The 18,453-nt window shown below is 42.1% G+C and overlaps 1 protein-coding gene across 1 annotated transcript in view; it reads left to right on the forward strand.

The window, feature by feature from the left end:
• LOC128697320 (uncharacterized) overlaps window positions 1–18,181 on the forward strand; it is a 91,626-nt gene extending 73,445 nt beyond the window's left edge. Inside the window, exon 2 of the mRNA XM_070080840.1 lies at window positions 7,027–18,181. Coding sequence (XP_069936941.1) covers window positions 7,027–7,659 — 633 coding nt within the window. The 3' untranslated portion in view covers window positions 7,660–18,181. The remainder of the gene's footprint in view (window positions 1–7,026) is intronic.
• The last annotated feature ends 272 nt before the right edge of the window (window positions 18,182–18,453 follow it).

The following is an 18,453-nucleotide window of genomic DNA, read 5'->3' on the forward strand; positions in this document are numbered from 1 at the left end:
GATTCCAGCCCTCTCTAGATTGCACTGCTGTTTTCCTAGTGGGTCTTACTTCAGTTTCTTCTTGCATTACCCGGTCAGGGTCTTCAATATCACTCGTGTCACTTTCCCTTAGATTTCCATCTGCACTGGATTGAACACCATTTAATTCTAAGGGAATTAATTTATTAATGGTACGCAAACTTTCCTGACCACGACACAACACTTTGACGTTTCTGACAACACCTTGTGCATCTGGGTATAATGTAACTACCTTGCCCAGAGGCCACAATGTTCGATGTTGTTCAGTATCAATTAACACAATGTCACCTGGTTGAATGTTCTGTCGGTTTACTGCCTCTGGCGCACCATAAAAGTGTTCACGTAGTGTAAGAAGATATTCTTTACGCCACACATCAGACCAATGAATAATTACCTTATTTAACATCTTGAACTTGTCACTCAACACAGTCACGTTATTGTAATCCTCATCACTTCCCTCGGGATTATCTCTATAGATAGGTGCAGCTTGTAACCTTTGTCCACATATTAGGTGAGAGGGAGTCAGTATCTCCGCGTCAGGAGTGTCGCTCATGTATGACAGAGGGCGATTGTTCGCCCGATTCTCTGCCTCCACCAACACTGCACGGAATTCCTCCAAATTAATTCTCTTCCTGTGTAGCACCTTACGAAGACATCTTTTCACTGTACCTATCATTCTTTCGTACAGTCCTCCCTGCCAAGGGGCTCTGGGAGTAATAAATTTCCAGACACACCCTCGCTGGGTCAACAAAGACTGTACATCATCACTCTTATTTAATTCCATCAAGTGTTGAGCACCCGCTACAAAATTGGTGGCATTATCTGAGATCATCAATCTTGGACAGGATCGTCTAGCTGCAAATTTCCGGAACAGCTGTATGAACTGTTCTGCAGACAAGTCCTGAGCCACTTCTAGATGAACAGCCCTAGTAGCTGTACAAGTAAATAGACATACATAGACCTTCAAGGGAACACCATCTGAAGTACTTGTTAAAATGATTGGCCCATTATAGTCCACTCCGGTCACATCAAATGGTTTTACCAACTGCACGCGTTCCTTGGGCAATGGTGGAGGACCTGGGTACATGTAGGTTCTGGCGTCCACCCGGCGACATATTACACACGACTTGATAACCCTTTTTACACTTTGCCGTCCTTGTGGAATCCAGAAGGTTTCCCGAATACAGTTTAAGGTATCCTGTACCCCACCGTGCATCACGTTATTATGGGCATTAAAGACAATCAAGGTTGTCAGGTGATGAGTTTTGGGCAGCAAGATAGGGTGCTTAGCATATTCCCCCAATTCAGCATTTTGTAACCTGCCTCTGCACCTAATTACATCATCCTCTAAATACAGCCCCAGCTTTTCTATTATTGAGCCTTTCACAATTTTTCCGTCCATCATGAATTTAATCTCATCCCTGTAGGTTTCTTCTTGTACCCTCTGTAGCCAGTATTTCAGGGGATGGGGAAAATTATGTGAGATATTCATCTTACTTATAAATTTAAACACTAACCTTGTCACACTAATCAGCTTAGGTAAGGAAGAATACCTATTCATATCAATGGCTAAGGAGGGACTACTGACTGGAGCGGTGCTCACCGTAATTTCGACAGGAGCAATATGTGCCTTTTGCACCGGCCAGTTAATTTTGTCCACCAGCCAACTTGGCCCTTTAAACCACGATAAAGCACTCACAAATTTTTCATAAGTCAAGCCTCGAGACAAGAAGTCAGCTGGATTCTCGTCACCAGGAATGTGATTAAAGGTTAACATATGCTGACCCAAACTGTTATATTTCTCCTGCATTTGATTGATTTCAGCGACTCTGTTTTGTACATACACAATCTTACTGTTACCATTACAAATCCATTGTAAGGATACCTCGTTATCAGACCAAATTACGGTGTCGCTGATATTTATCTCTCGCAGTTTATTTCTTATATAATTGGCTAATTTGACACCTACATAAATGGCCGTTAATTCCAACTGAGGTAAGGTGCGTGATTTGATTGGAGCCACCTTAGCCTTAGACATAACAAGAGAAATGGCACTATTACATTGAAGGTAAGCGACTGCTCCATATGCTAATTTCGAAGCATCGCGAAAAACGTGGAGTACATTTTCTCCATCTTGGCTGGCCACATTACGTGGGAACTCCAACATTGGTAATTTTACATATTCACCTATTAGTTCTTCCCACCTTTCAACAAATTCCTCAGATAGGGTTTCATCCCAAGCACACTTAAGCTTCCATGCTTCTTGTATCAACAATTTTCCTCTTATGGTAAGTGGGGACACTAAGCCTAGTGGATCGAAGCGTTTTGAAACTTCTGCAAGCAAGACTCTCTTGGTTAATTTATTGGGCATGCTGTAGTTATTAGACTTTAACGATAACAAGTCTCCCTCTGTGTCCCAAGTTAGTCCCAGCACATTACTATATTTGGACACTTCAACTCCAGGGTTGTCTTTATTTATTTGAACCCTTAAACTGGACGAATTACTGTTCCATTCCCTCAGGGGCATATTTGCACCTTGCATTATTTCATTAGCCCCTGCGTATATGCTCATTAGTTCCTCTTCAGTAGACGTCACCCCCAGGAAATTGTCCACATAAAATTGTTTACCCATTACTCCACTCAGTGGACCACCCGTACGCTTAAGGTGTGCATTTATCGTTGCCTGGAGTAGGAACGGACTGGAGGTAGCACCAAACAATACACTCCTGAAGCGAAAAGTCTTCAGGGGACTAAGTGGGTCACTAGGATTCTCGGGCCATAAGAACCTAGTGCAATCCCGGTCAGCCTCCTGCAGACCCACTCTCAGGAAAGCTTTACTTATGTCCGCCGTAAAGGCGTAATTCTTAACCCTGAAGTTTAATAATATGTCTCCCAGTTTTTCCGTCAACGACGGACCTGTCATCAAACATTCATTCAAACTAGGTACACTTTTATTACTCCTGGCACTACAATTAAACACAATCCTCAGAGGAGTGGTCTTAGAATCCTTCTTCACTCCGTGGTGTGGCAAATAGTGACCATAAATCTGGGCTCGCTCGGGAGGTACCTCCTCTATGAATTTATTATTTAACTGCTCATTAATTATATCATCGTAAGCAGTCAACAGTTCTGGTGTCTTGCTCAGTTCGTGGAGCTTAGCCTTTAATTGTCCATACGCCATCCGGTAATTAGTTGGTAGGTCTGGATGGTTCAGCTTCCACGGAAGTCTCACCCAGTATTGTCCAGATTCAAATTTAACATCCTTCTGGTATTGTTCTTGAGTAAAGGAATCATCTGGACTTTCTTCATTTACATTGATCCCTATGCTGTCCAATTCCCATAATTTATACACAGGTTCAACTTCATCCTCTATTGAAGTATATTTATACTGGGGTGATACTTCATGAGTAAGACACACTGTAACTGTATTTATGGCTTCCTCCAGTCATTCATTATCAGTACGAGGAAGCCTGCCATACATCACGTGACCTCCTGCGGTCCTTAGAAGGGTGACTCCGCATTTCTTTGTCATACCCTTTACAAAGGTGGCATAATGGTCACTACCTATCAAAATATCTATTGGCCCCACAGAATCATTATTTATACCAGAAGGTGCCAAATTTACCTTACTTGAAAGCCTTTCAGTAGCGTTACCAAGCCCTATTGTAGATATTTTCTCTGGGAGCCTATCCACAATTACGGCATTAATACGTTTTCTCTCATTGCCCAGCCTGACAGTTACATAAACAGTGTCGTATGACTGGGCCTTCTTATTCGAGAGAAAGCCAGATAGCTTGAGTATAGCAGGATCTCCCATTTGTACCTTCATCCCATTAAGGCAGTTACGTTTTATGAAGGTACGTTGTGATCCCTGATCCAGTAATGCTGTTACAGTTTTGGATTTACGCCGTTTATCATTAATCACCACATCCAACACAGGCAAAGCTACCTCAGCTAGGCCATCATTACCGACGTTAGCTGCAATCTTTACGTTGGCTACTGTTGTGTCCGGGTTATTATCACTATCAGTACTATTGTTACCATCATTACGATTAGATCCGCCCTTACACATAGCTATGTGGTGTCTTCCCTTGTTACACTGATAACAATAGTGCAAGTTAGCATGGCAATCCCTTACATTATGTTTTCCTAGACACCTGATACATCTAGCAAGCTCTTCCAATCTTTCCACTTTAACATCCCATGAATTATAGGCATTACAGTTCTTAGAGAAATGAGTACCGTTGCAGAAGATACAATCTCTCCTTTCTTTGCCTGACCTCTTATCAACTGGGCTACCCTTATTGTGGTACTTCCTCCTCTTGCTTGGATGTGGAGAACCACTATTACTGGCCCCTGTCACTTGATACGTGCCTACGTAACCCCGTTTAGTAGGTGACTTAGGATTATTGATATTAGGATAAGGTTTCCCTTTGTGGAACTTGACAGGTGCACTGGGGTCTGTAGATGTGGTATTCCTAGAGGTAATGGGTTGGCTGGTCTGCAGTTGGACAATTAGCTCTTGCAGTCCCACTCTTATTTCTTCCAACCCGAAGTAACCCTTGTGATATCTGTTAGATAACCACTCTACTGTCTTGTGGTTCAATTTATTCTGAATCAAGGCACTCAACAACCACTCTGCTCCCTCCAGATCATATTTATTATTCAAGGTCTTAAGAGTGCTTTCTAGTTTGATCATAAATTGCTGTAAGCTGTTGCGGTTGTGATCTGGAGTCTTCAAACTAGCCAAATTAGCTACTAGATCCAGCCTACTTTGCTCCAAGTTACCGTAAGTGACCTCCAACAAGTCAACTGCCTCACTATAGGAGTCATCTACATTTGGGAATGCTTGTATGAGAACATACGCATCTCCCCTTACTTGTCCCTTTAAATAGCATAATTTGGTAACACTTGCAAGATCACTCCTATCATGTACGACTGCTTTAAAGATAGACCAAAACTCCTCCCAGTGTTCTCCCGGATTAAACACAGGCATACATAATTCTGGGAGTTTTGGTAGACGCCTCTGACTTTCCTTACTAGGTTGACCAACAACATTGTTTACACCCTTTACCTTCTCCAAAGCCTTAGTTTTGCAGGACACAATGTTGTCCTCCACTTCATAATATTGATCCAGCAGCTGCTCCCTTTCAGCATCATCTGCACAATTCTCTAGCAGCTCTCTTTCACAGTCTTTAAACCACAATCTATATGACTCATGTCTATTTCCTAAGGCGTCTAGGTGTAGCTTTAATTCATCAGGGTTTACCGTTTCTTGTCTCATTAACTCCATACACTTGTTGTATGATTTAGTAACATGACCCTTCCGAGCTTGTAGTGATGCTTTCTTTGCTTTGGCATCCATGGACTTGCCAGCCGCACTAACTTCCTCAGACCCAGCCATGGTTAGGGAATTAATAATCACCAATTATACAACTTAAGTAGACACCTTGTGAGAGTAATTCTTGCACTTTACTCTTGTATAAATCCTAGCCACCCATGTGCTAGTAATTAATTGGGCTAATTATCCTCCACCACACGACCGATTAAATTTGTGTACCCTATACCCACTTCCTTCAATCACTTAATTATTAAGTAATTAATTAAATTAATTTTTTACTGATTGCATCCGGTTCAGGAAGGACCAGCGGGCAGATGTGGAAATTTTATAGGGTGCTTATCTGTATGTACCTCAACATTATATACATACAAGTAATCTCATTGGGAGACAACCATATTGTTTACCGTAGTCACCCCGTGTAGACATGTGAGAAAACTTAACCACCTCTGGTCACTACAGACGGCCCCTCGACACTCACAATCTTGTCCACATCTATCTGAGACCAGTATAAATTGGGTAGCACCCTCAAGCACGGCGCTACTAATTAATTGTGGACTGTATAGATTATATTAGTTTAGCTGAATGAAGGGGGGGGGGGTAGGATACACATGGACACATCCATCAAGGAAAAACATTTGTACATAATCCCACCACTTACCAGATGTGCTCTGGTGGTCACTTGATGTAGCTGGATCACTCATAACCTATCCAATTACAACATACCTAACTGGCCAGTATCAGTCTGCTATAACTAGAAGGGTTACTTAACTGTGGGTGATTGATACTCCTTATTTCCTCCATTCCCCATCTCATTTCGATGTCCTGCTACACCGACACGGTTCTTATTCCAGCAGGACGAGGTATCCGTCGGTTTGTCCCGGTTTAGAAGTCGTGATTCCATAAAGCTTCACTATCCTCGGTACGAGTCACGCATTCACTCGGAGCAGGGCGATATATTTCACATCCCGCATTCTCTTAACTCAATGTTATTATCACTGATTACATTACCATTCACAAGACGATTTAACGTCTCATAACTATTATACACATTAGAGGTCAATCCATTAAGATCTGAGGCCGATGAGCGAGGATTAACACACGGGTATTTCCCCTGGACACACACCATGGCCGTGCACCTGTCATGCCCGGTCGAACATTATTCACTAATTTTACCACCTTTTTACGGTGGTCCCGTAAATCACGTTCCCTCACTCTTCACTAGGGACAGTCACGACACTTCCTATTATGAATTGAGGCCTATATTGATCCTTAGGCCGCCGTGAACGCCAGTTTCCTCATTCCCGGTTTTCTCAGCCTCCTCACCCATTCAAAACACTCCCGCCACCTAGTGCCCCAGCTCGACCCCCCCACCCCCCCCGCACATCTGCGCAGGCGCAGCGGGAACCCAGCTGGTTCCATTAAAAATGCAAATACATTTTGACCCAAATCAACACATTAAACACTTATTAGGCACTATAGCTTCGGAAATTAAATAATTTCCACAATAATTATGAATTATTATTTATAAAAGGTAATACTACTACTACTAATAATAATGACAATAATAATTATAATAATATAAAAATAATGTTATAATGGTAATTATAATAATGATAATATTAATAATAATTGAGATGTAGAGTGAGTGATGATGTTTGTTTGTGTAGGTGAGCGAGGTGTTGGAGGCGCTGGATCACTCCTCCACTTTGGTATTTCTTGACGTGGCCTGGCCTGGATCACTGCCCCAGCCTGGATCACTGCCCCAGCCTGGATCACTGCCCCAGCCTGGATCACTGCCCCAGCCTGGATCACTGACCCAGCCTGGATCACTGCCCCAGCCTGGATCACTGGCTGGATCAAACAGACTCCACATCCAGCTAAGTGGTAACACTACACTGGGCAGACAGTTTGTGTTGTTGTGTACTGGACAACACTCTGGCTCCTCCTACCTCAACACTAAACTGTTGAAGGTGGGGTACAAGGGTAAACCAACAGAGTTTGTGTGTGGTGGAGACTACCAGTATAATAATGGTGATGGAGGAGCACCACTGTTGTCCCACCAGGATGATCACCAGTACCAGGAGTCAGTCAGTGCAGGTGATGTGGGGTCATCATGGAGGCTGGGGAGTCACCGGAGTGCCCAGTTCTACATCACCACCAGGGACCACCCAGGTGGTCGCCAGTGGTCCCGTGTCTTTGGTAAAGTTGTGAAGGGTCTGGATGTGGTGAGAGCAGCAGTCAACCACAGTGACATTACTGAGGTGACTGTGGTGGACTGTGGTGTTGTGTTGACACTCTAGTTCACTGTACCATCACTACTGTGTCACCATCACCACTGTGGTGTTGTGTTGACACTCTAGTTCACTGTACCATCACTACTGTGTCACCATCACTACTGTGGTGTTGTGTTGACACTCTAGTTCACTGTACCATCACTACTGTGTCACCATCACTACTGTGGTGTTGTGTTGACACTCTAGTTCACTGTACCATCATTACTGTGTCACCATCACTACTGTGGTGTTGTGTTGACACTAGTTCACTGTACCATCACCACTGTGTCACCATCACTACTGTGATGTGTTGACATTCTAGTTCACTGTACCATCACTACTGTGTCACCATCACTACTGTGGTGTTGCATTGACACTCTAGTTCACTGTACCATCACTACTGTGTCACCATCACTACTGTGGTGTTGTGTTGACACTAGTTCACTGTACCATCACTACTGTGGTGTTGTGTTGACACTCTAGTTCACTGTACCATCACTACTGTGTCACCATCACTACTGTGATGTTGTGTTGACACTCTAGTTCACTGTACCATCACTACTGTGTCACCACTACTGTGGTGTTGCATTGACACTCTAGTTCACTGTACCATCACTACTGTGTCACCATCACTACTGTGGTGTTGTGTTGACACTAGTTCACTGTACCATCACTACTGTGTCACCATCACTACTGTGATGTGTTGACACTCTAGTTCACTGTACCATCACTACTGTGATGTTGTGTTGACACTCTAGTTCACTGTACCATCACTACTGTGTCACCATCACTACTGTGGTGTTGTGTTGACACTCTAGTTCACTGTACCATCACTACTGTGTCACCATCACTACTGTGGTGTTGTGTTGACACTCTAGTTCACTGTACCATCACTACTGTGGTGTTGTGTTGACTCTCTAGTTCACTGTACCATCACTACTGTGTCACCATCACTACTGTGATGTTGTGTTGACACTCTAGTTCACTGTACCATCACTACTGTGTCACCATCACTACTGTGGTGTTGTGTTGACTCTCTAGTTCACTGTACCATCACTACTGTGTCACCATCACTACTGTGGTGTTGTGTTGACACTAGTTCACTGTACCATCACTACTGTGTCACCATCACTACTGTGATGTGTTGACACTCTAGTTCACTGTACCATCACTACTGTGTCACCATCACTACTGTGATGTTGTGTTGACACTCTAGTTCACTGTACCATCACTACTGTGTCACCATCACTACTGTGGTGTTGTGTTGACACTCTAGTTCACTGTACCATCACTACTGTGTCACCATCACTACTGTGGTGTTGTGTTGACACTCTAGTTCACTGTACCATCACTACTGTGGTGTTGTGTTGACTCTCTAGTTCACTGTACCATCACTACTGTGTCACCATCACTACTGTGATGTTGTGTTGACACTCTAGTTCACTGTACCATCACTACTGTGTCACCATCACTACTGTGGTGTTGTGTTGACTCTCTAGTTCACTGTACCATCACTACTGTGTCACCATCACTATTGTGGTGTTGTGTTGACACTAGTTCACTGTACCATCACTACTGTGTCACCATCACTACTGTGATGTGTTGACACTCTAGTTCACTGTACCATCACTACTGTGTCACCATCACTACTGTGATGTTGTGTTGACACTCTAGTTCACTGTACCATCACTACTGTGTCACCATCACTACTGTGGTGTTGTGTTGACACTCTAGTTCACTGTACCATCACTACTGTGTCACCATCACTACTGTGGTGTTGTGTTGACTCTCTAGTTCACTGTACCATCACTACTGTGTCACCATCACTACTGTGGTGTTGTGTTGACACTCTAGTTCACTGTACCATCACCACTGTGTCACCATCACTACTGTGGTGTTGTGTTGACACTCTAGTTCACTGTACCATCACCACTGTGTCACCATCACTACTGTGATGTTGTGTTGACACTCTAGTTCGCTGTACCATCACTACTGTGTCACCATCACTACTGTGGTGTTGCATTGACACTCTAGTTCACTGTACCATCACTACTGTGTCACCATCACTACTGTGATGTGTTGACACTCTAGTTCACTGTACCATCACTACTGTGATGTTGTGTTGACACTCTAGTTCACTGTACCATCACTACTGTGGTGTTGTGTTGACACTCTAGTTCACTGTACCATCACTACTGTGTCACCATCACTACTGTGGTGTTGTGTTGACACTCTAGTTCACTGTACCATCACTACTGTGTCACCATCACTACTGTGATGTGTTGACACTCTAGTTCACTGTACCATCACTACTGTGATGTTGTGTTGACACTCTAGTTCACTGTACCATCACTACTGTGTCACCATCACTACTGTGGTGTTGTGTTGACACTCTAGTTCACTGTACCATCACTACTGTGGTGTTGTGTTGACTCTCTAGTTCACTGTACAATCACTACTGTGTCACCATCACTACTGTGATGTTGCGTTGACACACTAGTTCACTGTACCATCACTACTGTGTCACCATCACTACTGTGGTGTTGTGTTGACACTAGTTCACTGTACCATCACTACTGTGTCACCATCACTACTGTGATGTGTTGACACTCTAGTTCACTGTACCATCACTACTGTGTCACCATCACTACTGTGGTGTTGTGTTGACACTCTAGTTCACTGTACCATCACTACTGTGTCACCATCACTACTGTGGTGTTGTGTTTACTCTCTAGTTCACTGTACCATCACTACTGTGTCACCATCACTACTGTGGTGTTGTGTTGACACTCTAGTTCAGTGTACCATCACCACTGTGTCACCATCACTACTGTGATGTTGTGTTGACACTCTAGTTCGCTGTACCATCACTACTGTGTCACCATCACTACTGTGGTGTTGCATTGACACTCTAGTTCACTGTACCATCACTACTGTGTCACCATCACTACTGTGATGTGTTGACACTCTAGTTCACTGTACCATCACTACTGTGTCACCATCACTACTGTGATGTGTTGACACTCTAGTTCACTGTACCATCACTACTGTGATGTTGTGTTGACACTCTAGTTCACTGTACCATCACTACTGTGTCACCATCACTACTGTGGTGTTGTGTTGACACTCTAGTTCACTGTACCATCACTACTGTGTCACCATCACTACTGTGGTGTTGTGTTGACACTCTAGTTCACTGTACCATCACTACTGTGGTATTGTGTTGACTCTCTAGTTCACTGTACAATCACTACTGTGTCACCATCACTACTGTGATGTTGTGTTGACACTCTAGTTCACTGTACCATCACTACTGTGTCACCATCACTACTGTGGTGTTGTGTTGACTCTCTAGTTCACTGTACCATCACTACTGTGTCACCACTACTGTGGTGTTGTGTTGACACTAGTTCACTGTACCATCACTACTGTGTCACCATCACTACTGTGATGTGTTGACACTCTAGTTCACTGTACCATCACTACTGTGTCACCATCACTACTGTGGTGTTGTGTTGACACTAGTTCACTGTACCATCACTACTGTGTCACCATCACTACTGTGATGTGTTGACACTCTAGTTCACTGTACCATCACTACTGTGTCACCATCACTACTGTGATGTTGTGTTGACACTCTAGTTCACTGTACCGTCACTACTGTGTCACCATCACTACTGTGGTGTTGTGTTGACACTCTAGTTCACTGTACCATCACTACTGTGTCACCATCACCACTGTGGTGTTGTGTTGACACTCTAGTTCACTGTACCATCACTACTGTGTCACCGTCACCACTGTGGTGTTGTGTTGACACTCTAGTTCACTGTACCATCACTACTCTGGTGTTGTGTTGACTCTCTCGTTCACTGTACCATCACTACTGTGTCACCATCACTACTGTGATGTTGTGTTGACACTCTAGTTCACTGTACCATCACTACTGTGTCACCATCACTACTGTGATGTTGTGTTGACACTAGTTCACTGTTCCATCACTACTGTGTCACCATCACTACTGTGGCATTGTGTTGACACTCTAGTTCACTGTACCATCACTACTGTGTCACCATCACTACTGTGGTGTTGTGTTGACTCTCTAGTTCACTGTACTATCACTACTGTGTCACCGTCACTACTGTGATGTTGTGTTGACACTCTAGTTCACTGTACCATCACTACTGTGTCACCATCACTACTGTGGTGTTGTGTTGACACTCTAGTTCACTGTACCATCACCACTGTGTCACCATCACTACTGTGATGTTGTGTTGACACTCTAGTTCACTGTACCATCACTACTGTGGTGTTGTGTTAAGAAGAACATAAGAACATAAGAACGAAGGAACACTGCAGAAGGCCCACTGGCCCATGCGAGGCAGGTCCAAGTCTCCTACCGGCTTAAGCCAATGCACCCAACCTAGTCAGGTCAGGTCACATTGACTTAAGGGAGGAACACGGCAACCGACCTGGTAGCACAAGCTATCAGGTCTAGCTCACACCCACCCACATCCACTCATGTATTTATCCAACCTATTTTTAAAGCTACACAACGTTCTGGCCTCTATAACTGTACTCGGGAGTTTGTTCCACGCATCCACAACTCTATTACCAAACCAGTACTTTCCTATATCCTTCCTGAATCTGAATTTTTCCAACTTAAAACCATTACTGCGAGTCCTGTCTAGGCTAGATATTTTCAGCACACTATTTACATCCCCTTTATTTATTCATGTCTTCCATTTATACACCTCAATCATATCCCCCCTAATTCTACGTCTTTCTAGAGAGTGCAGATTCAGGGCCCTTAGTCTATCCTCATAGGGAAGGTTTCTGATACATGGGATCAACTTTGTCATCCTCCTTTGTACATTTTCCAGAGAATTTATATCCATTCTAGTTCACTGTACCATCACTACTGTCAATATCATTACTGTGGTGTTGTGTTGACACTAGTTCACTGTACCATCACTACTGTGTCACCATCACTGCTGTGATGTTGTGTTGACACTCTAGTTCACTGTACCATCACTACTGTGGTGTTGTGTTGACACTCTAGTTCACTGTACCATCACTACTGTGGTGTTGTGTTGACACTCTAGTTCACTGTACCATCACTACTGTCACCATCACTACTGTGGTGTTGTGTTGACACTCTAGTTCACTGTACCATCACTACTGTGGTGTTGTGTTGACACTCTAGTTCACTGTACCATCACTACTGTGTCACCATCACTACTGTGGTATTGTGTTGACACTCTAGTTCACTGTACCATCACTACTGTGGTTTTGTGTTGACACTCTAGTTCACTGTACCATCACTACTGTGTCACCATCACTACTGTGGTGTTGTGTTGACACTCTAGTTCACTGTACCATCACTACTGTCTCACCATCATAATTTTGTAATTTTAAAAGTCTTGTTGTACCTGGTCATGAAAGAAACCTGCAAGTATGCCATTGCTCAGTTGATAGCACACTTATGTCACACACTGAGGTCAGTGGTTCGATCCCCTGTACGGGGAAAACATTAGGGCATAGTATTTTCTAAAGATGTTTGCTGTCACTGTTCATCTAGCAGTAAGTAGGTACCTGGGTGTTTGCTGTCACTGTTCATCTAGCAGCAAGTAGGTACCTGGGTGTTTGCTGTCACTGTTCATCTAGCAGCAAGTAGGTACCTGGGTGTTTGCTGACTGGTGTGAGTCACATCCTGTGCACAAAATGAATCAAAGTTTTTTGAAATGCTCTGCATAACCAGTGTCTTTCTATACAGTATGTCACAGATGTCAGCTATTTTCTGTATAATTTGTATCGTATCTTTGTAGTAATTATTATTATTGTAAAGTACTTTGTAAATTCAAAGCATTTTTTAAGGTGGCACGAGGCCAGACACAATAACAGCCATGGCTAATATTCTCGTCCCTTTTAGGGGAATTATTCTAGCAGAATAATGCAAACAAGTGAGTTCCTAAACACAACTAATAAGTATAAAGATCTTAAAAAATACATGTATTGATATTAAGATATATTCTTGAGAAATAGCAGAGTGGAAATAACAGGTTAGGAAAATCAGTCAAGTTATTGCCAGCTGTGTTATTATTATATGTGTACACCTACCATCCGACTTACGACTGAGTTCGGTTCCGAGAAACCGATCGTAAGTCGAAATGGTCGTAAGTCGAACTTTACTACTGAATATCAACAAAACATTTTTGTAATGACTTTATTTTATTGTTTTATTTTGGTATTTCATGTTTTACTTTACTTTTTATGCTGTAAGTACTGTATTTTATACTGTAAGGTTTAGGATAAACACTGTGTACGACACAAATAGTTGTTTATTTCCCAGAAATTTGGCATAAAAAACACAGTCGTAAGTCGAGTGGTTGTAAGTCGAGCAGGTTGTAAGTCGGATGGTAGGTGTACCTTGTACCTGGGACCATTACACTTATATATTGTGAAACTATTGTTAACTATAGGATTAGTAATAATTCAAGATGTATTAAGACATGTTTATATTACATCATTGTGACTAGTTTATGCCAGCCTATTCATAATATATCTTGTAATAATGTTGGTAGAATTACCGACAATATGTAAAGTAAAAGGACACAAGTGCAGTTAATGTGACATTTTTATTGTGGCAATGTTTCACTCTCCAGGAACTTTGTCAAGCCAAAACGTTGCCACAATAAAAATGTCACATTAGTTGCACTTGTGTCTTTTTACTTTACATAACATATCTTAATCTAATTATTTTTAAATCTAATTTTAGTGCCTTACTAGATTCCTAATATACCTTGTTAGAATGTGCAGTAAAACTGTTTTTCTGTTAATTTATCTTCCAACTTCTAGGTTAATTTATTTCTGTCTCTGTTTCCTAGCCTACACTAATATATCTTTTATATTAATATTGATTTCCTTCATCTATTTGAGTTATGCTTGTGATGTTTTTAGTGCATATACAGTGGACCCTCGGTTATTGGCCATAATCCATTCCAGATGGTTGGCCTAAAACCGAAATGACCCAAATCCGAAATAATAATTCCCATAAGAATTAATGTAAATAAAATTAATCCATTCTAGAGACCCAAAAATATTAACAAAAAATACATTTTTTGAGGATTAATTCTATTTTTACATAAAACAATAAGAACTAAATAAAATAAATGTATGTGCTTTTTAATCACTATTACATACCTTCATTAAAGATTCTTGTTGGCTTATGGAAGACAGGGAGGAGGAGAGAGGGAGGATTTATTGTTTGGAAGGGGAATCCCCCTCCATAAAGACTTCAGGCATCAAGTCCTTATCCTGGGTTACTTCCCTTCTTTGTATTTTAATGGAACTAGGACCAGCCTGAGAGTCACTGGATCCGTCACACAAAAAAAGTCTGTCCAGAGAGATCTGTTTCTGGTGTCTCTTTAAGATTTCCCTGAAGTGGGACAAGGTTTTGTCACTGAACATGTTTCAGATATGGCTTGTTTCAGCTTGGTCAGGGTGATACTATTCAACAAAACTTTGCAACTCATCCCATTTTGCATACATGTCCTTAATCACTGAAGAAGGCACCTTCCCTCTCTCTTCCTACTCCTCTGAAGCAATTTCCTCAGCTGCAGTCTGTTGCTGTTCCAGTTAAAGGTCTTACAACTCTTCAGTGGTTAGCTCTTCCCTGTGGTCCTCCACCAACTCTTCCACATCCTCACCACTCACATCGAACCCCATGAACTTTCCCAAAGACACAATAGATTCCACAATAGGCATAGGGTCCTCTGGGTCAGCCCCAAACCCTTCAAAATTCCTCTCTTGGATACAATCTGGCCACAATTATTTCTAAGCAGATTTCAAAGTCCTGGAAGTCACTCCCTCCCAAGCCTTGCCTATAAGGCTTATGCAATTGAGGATATTGAAGTGATTCCTCCAGAACTCTCTTAGGGTCAAGCCACTGTCCGAGGTCACTTCAAAGCACCTTTGAAACACCGCTTTTGTGTACAGTTTTTTGAAGTTAGAAATAACCTACTGGTCCATGAACTGGAGAGGAGTGGTGTTAGGAGGCAAGAACTTCACTGTTATAAAATGAAAGTCCCCAAACAATTTGTTTTCCAAGTCTGGAGTTTGAACCAGGAGCATTATCCAGTACTAGGAGGCACTTGAGTGGCAATTTATTTTCCAGGAGGTATTTTCTCACACTGGGGTCAAACACATCATTGACCTAATGTGCTTTGTGACCCATGCCTTATTATTAGCTTTCCACATCACGCACAATCTATTCTTGATGACATTGTTTTTCTTGAACACTCTGAGATTTTCAGAGTGATACACCAGTAAAGCCTGTCATTCATAGGCTTGTGGCCTAGCAATGCTTTTTCCTCTTAAGTAATGTAGGTCCTCTTTGGCATTTTCTTGCAAAAGAGGTCTGTTTTATCACAACTGAACACTTGTTGGGGGAGGAATCCTTCAGCTTGTACACACCTTGGAATTCCTGCACAAATTTTTCAGCCACACATTTGTCAGAACTTGCAGCCTCGACCTGCCTTACCACATAGTGTATGTCACTACACTTCTTAAATCTCTCAGACCAGTCTTTGTTGGCTCTAAATTCACTAACAGCAGCACTTGTTCCAGGTATTTTCTTTACAAGATCCACATGCAACCACCTTGCCTTCTCACAAATCATCGACTCCGCAACACTGTCTCCTGCTAATTGTTTTTTGGTGATCCACAAAACCAGCAACTTTTCCATATCTTCCATTATCGGTGACCTTTGTTTGGTTAGCACATTTACCCCTTTTAACAAATCAGCCTCCTTGATTTATTCTTTCTTTGCCAGGATAGAAGTGATTGTTGATTTTTTTTCCTTTAAGGCCTGGCAAGTTCTAGCACTCGAAAACCACTCTCAAACTTTTCAGTAACTTCTCTCTTAAATTCCATCATGTTTCTCACTTTGTTTACCTAAGGGTCTTTACTAGGAACTTTCTTTGGGGCCATGGTAACTTATTTCACAGTTGCTAATCATGAAAAACAATTGTTTACAACCAAATATTTGGATGAATGAGCAGAAGCTTTCGCACTCACTCAGAGACAAAGCCAGACTGATGCGCGAGTGGCTGGCGGCAGCGGGTTGACGTGTATCATACGGCCAATAAACAAAATAATTGCTAATAACCAGAAGCAGAGAAACCAGCTGATAAGTGAGTTGGCCGATAAACGGAACTGCCGATAACCGAGGGTTCACTGTATATTTTGTTTTTTCATTTTTTCTAGTTTAACCTGTGAGTGATGAGCTAACTTAGTTTTATATCCATTTTCTTATGTTAGTCATAGAACTGTCTTTCTGATTCATGCCAACCTATATTTTATTATTTTTGTTAAGTGTAGTTTTTTTATGTAGCTTTTATACGTAATTTATGTCTAAATACAGTGGACCCCCGCTTAACGATCACCTCCAAATGCGACCAATTATGTAAGTGTATTTATGTAAGTGCGTTTGTACGTGTATGTTTGGGGGTCTGAAATGGACTAATCTACTTCACAATATTCCTTATGGGAACAAATTCGGTCAGTACTGGCACCTGAACATACTACTGGAATAAAAAAAGTTCGTTAACCGGGGGTCCACTGTATATTAATTTTTTTTTTAATAATTGTTTCAAGAATTTTATTATGTTCTAAGCATACATTAGAAAGTTGACTCAGGTACACATAAATACAGTTACATAAATTATCATACATAGCAGCGTACGTGTAGATTACCAGGATAACCTGAAAAGTCACACACAACCACTAATTGCCATTGTGGTCCTTGTAATAACTTATTATTTAAACCTTCAAAGTTAAAACTGGTACGTAACTTAACTATGCAGAAAGCAGTTACAATAAAAGGAGATATACTAGGAATAAACAGAGTTAGTTACATAAACATTAAAGACAGGACTAGATCAAACTAATAGGTACATGTTTGTTTATTTTTTTAACATAGAATTACATGTTTTGAGTTATTGTACCAAATGTGTAGCTAAACCAGAAATATTTTATAAGGTTTAGCAGCAACAAGTTACACTGTGGAAATGTCAGAGATTTACTGGACAACCTGCTGAACTTGGTAACTGGAGGGAGCCACAGTACTGCTGAACTTGGTAACTGGAGGGAACCACAGTACTGCTGAACTTGGTAACTGGAGGGAACCTCAGTACTGCTGAACTTGGTAACTGGAGGGAACAACAGTACTGCTGAACTTGGTAACTGGAGGGAACCACAGTACTGCTGAACTTGGTAACTGGAGGGAACCTCAGTACTGCTGAACTTGGTAACTGGAGGGAACCTCAGTACTGCTGAACTTGGTAACTGGAGGGAACAACAGTACTGCTGAACTTGGTAACTGGAGGGAACAACAGTACTGCTGAACTTGGTAACTGGAGGGAACCTCAGTACTGCTGAACTTGGTAACTGGAGGGAGCCACAGTACTGCTGAACTTGGTAACTGGAGGGAACCACAGTACTGCTGAACTTGGTAACTGGAGGGAACCTCAGTACTGCTGAACTTGGTAACTGGAGGGAACAACAGTACTGCTGAACTTGGTAACTGGAGGGAACAACAGTACTGCTGAACTTGGTAACTGGAGGGAACAACAGTACTGCTGAACTTGGTAACTGGAGGGAACAACAGTACTGCTGAACTTGGTAACTGGAGGGAACAACAGTACTGCTGAACTTGGTAACTGGAGGGAGCCACAGTACTGCTGAACTTGGTAACTGGAGGGAACCACAGTACTGCTGAACTTGGTAACTGGAGGGAACCTCAGTACTGCTGAACTTGGTAAC

Source organism: Cherax quadricarinatus, unplaced genomic scaffold, assembly GCF_038502225.1.
Source record: "Cherax quadricarinatus isolate ZL_2023a unplaced genomic scaffold, ASM3850222v1 Contig1099, whole genome shotgun sequence".
Taxonomy (NCBI): Eukaryota; Metazoa; Arthropoda; class Malacostraca; order Decapoda; family Parastacidae; genus Cherax; species Cherax quadricarinatus.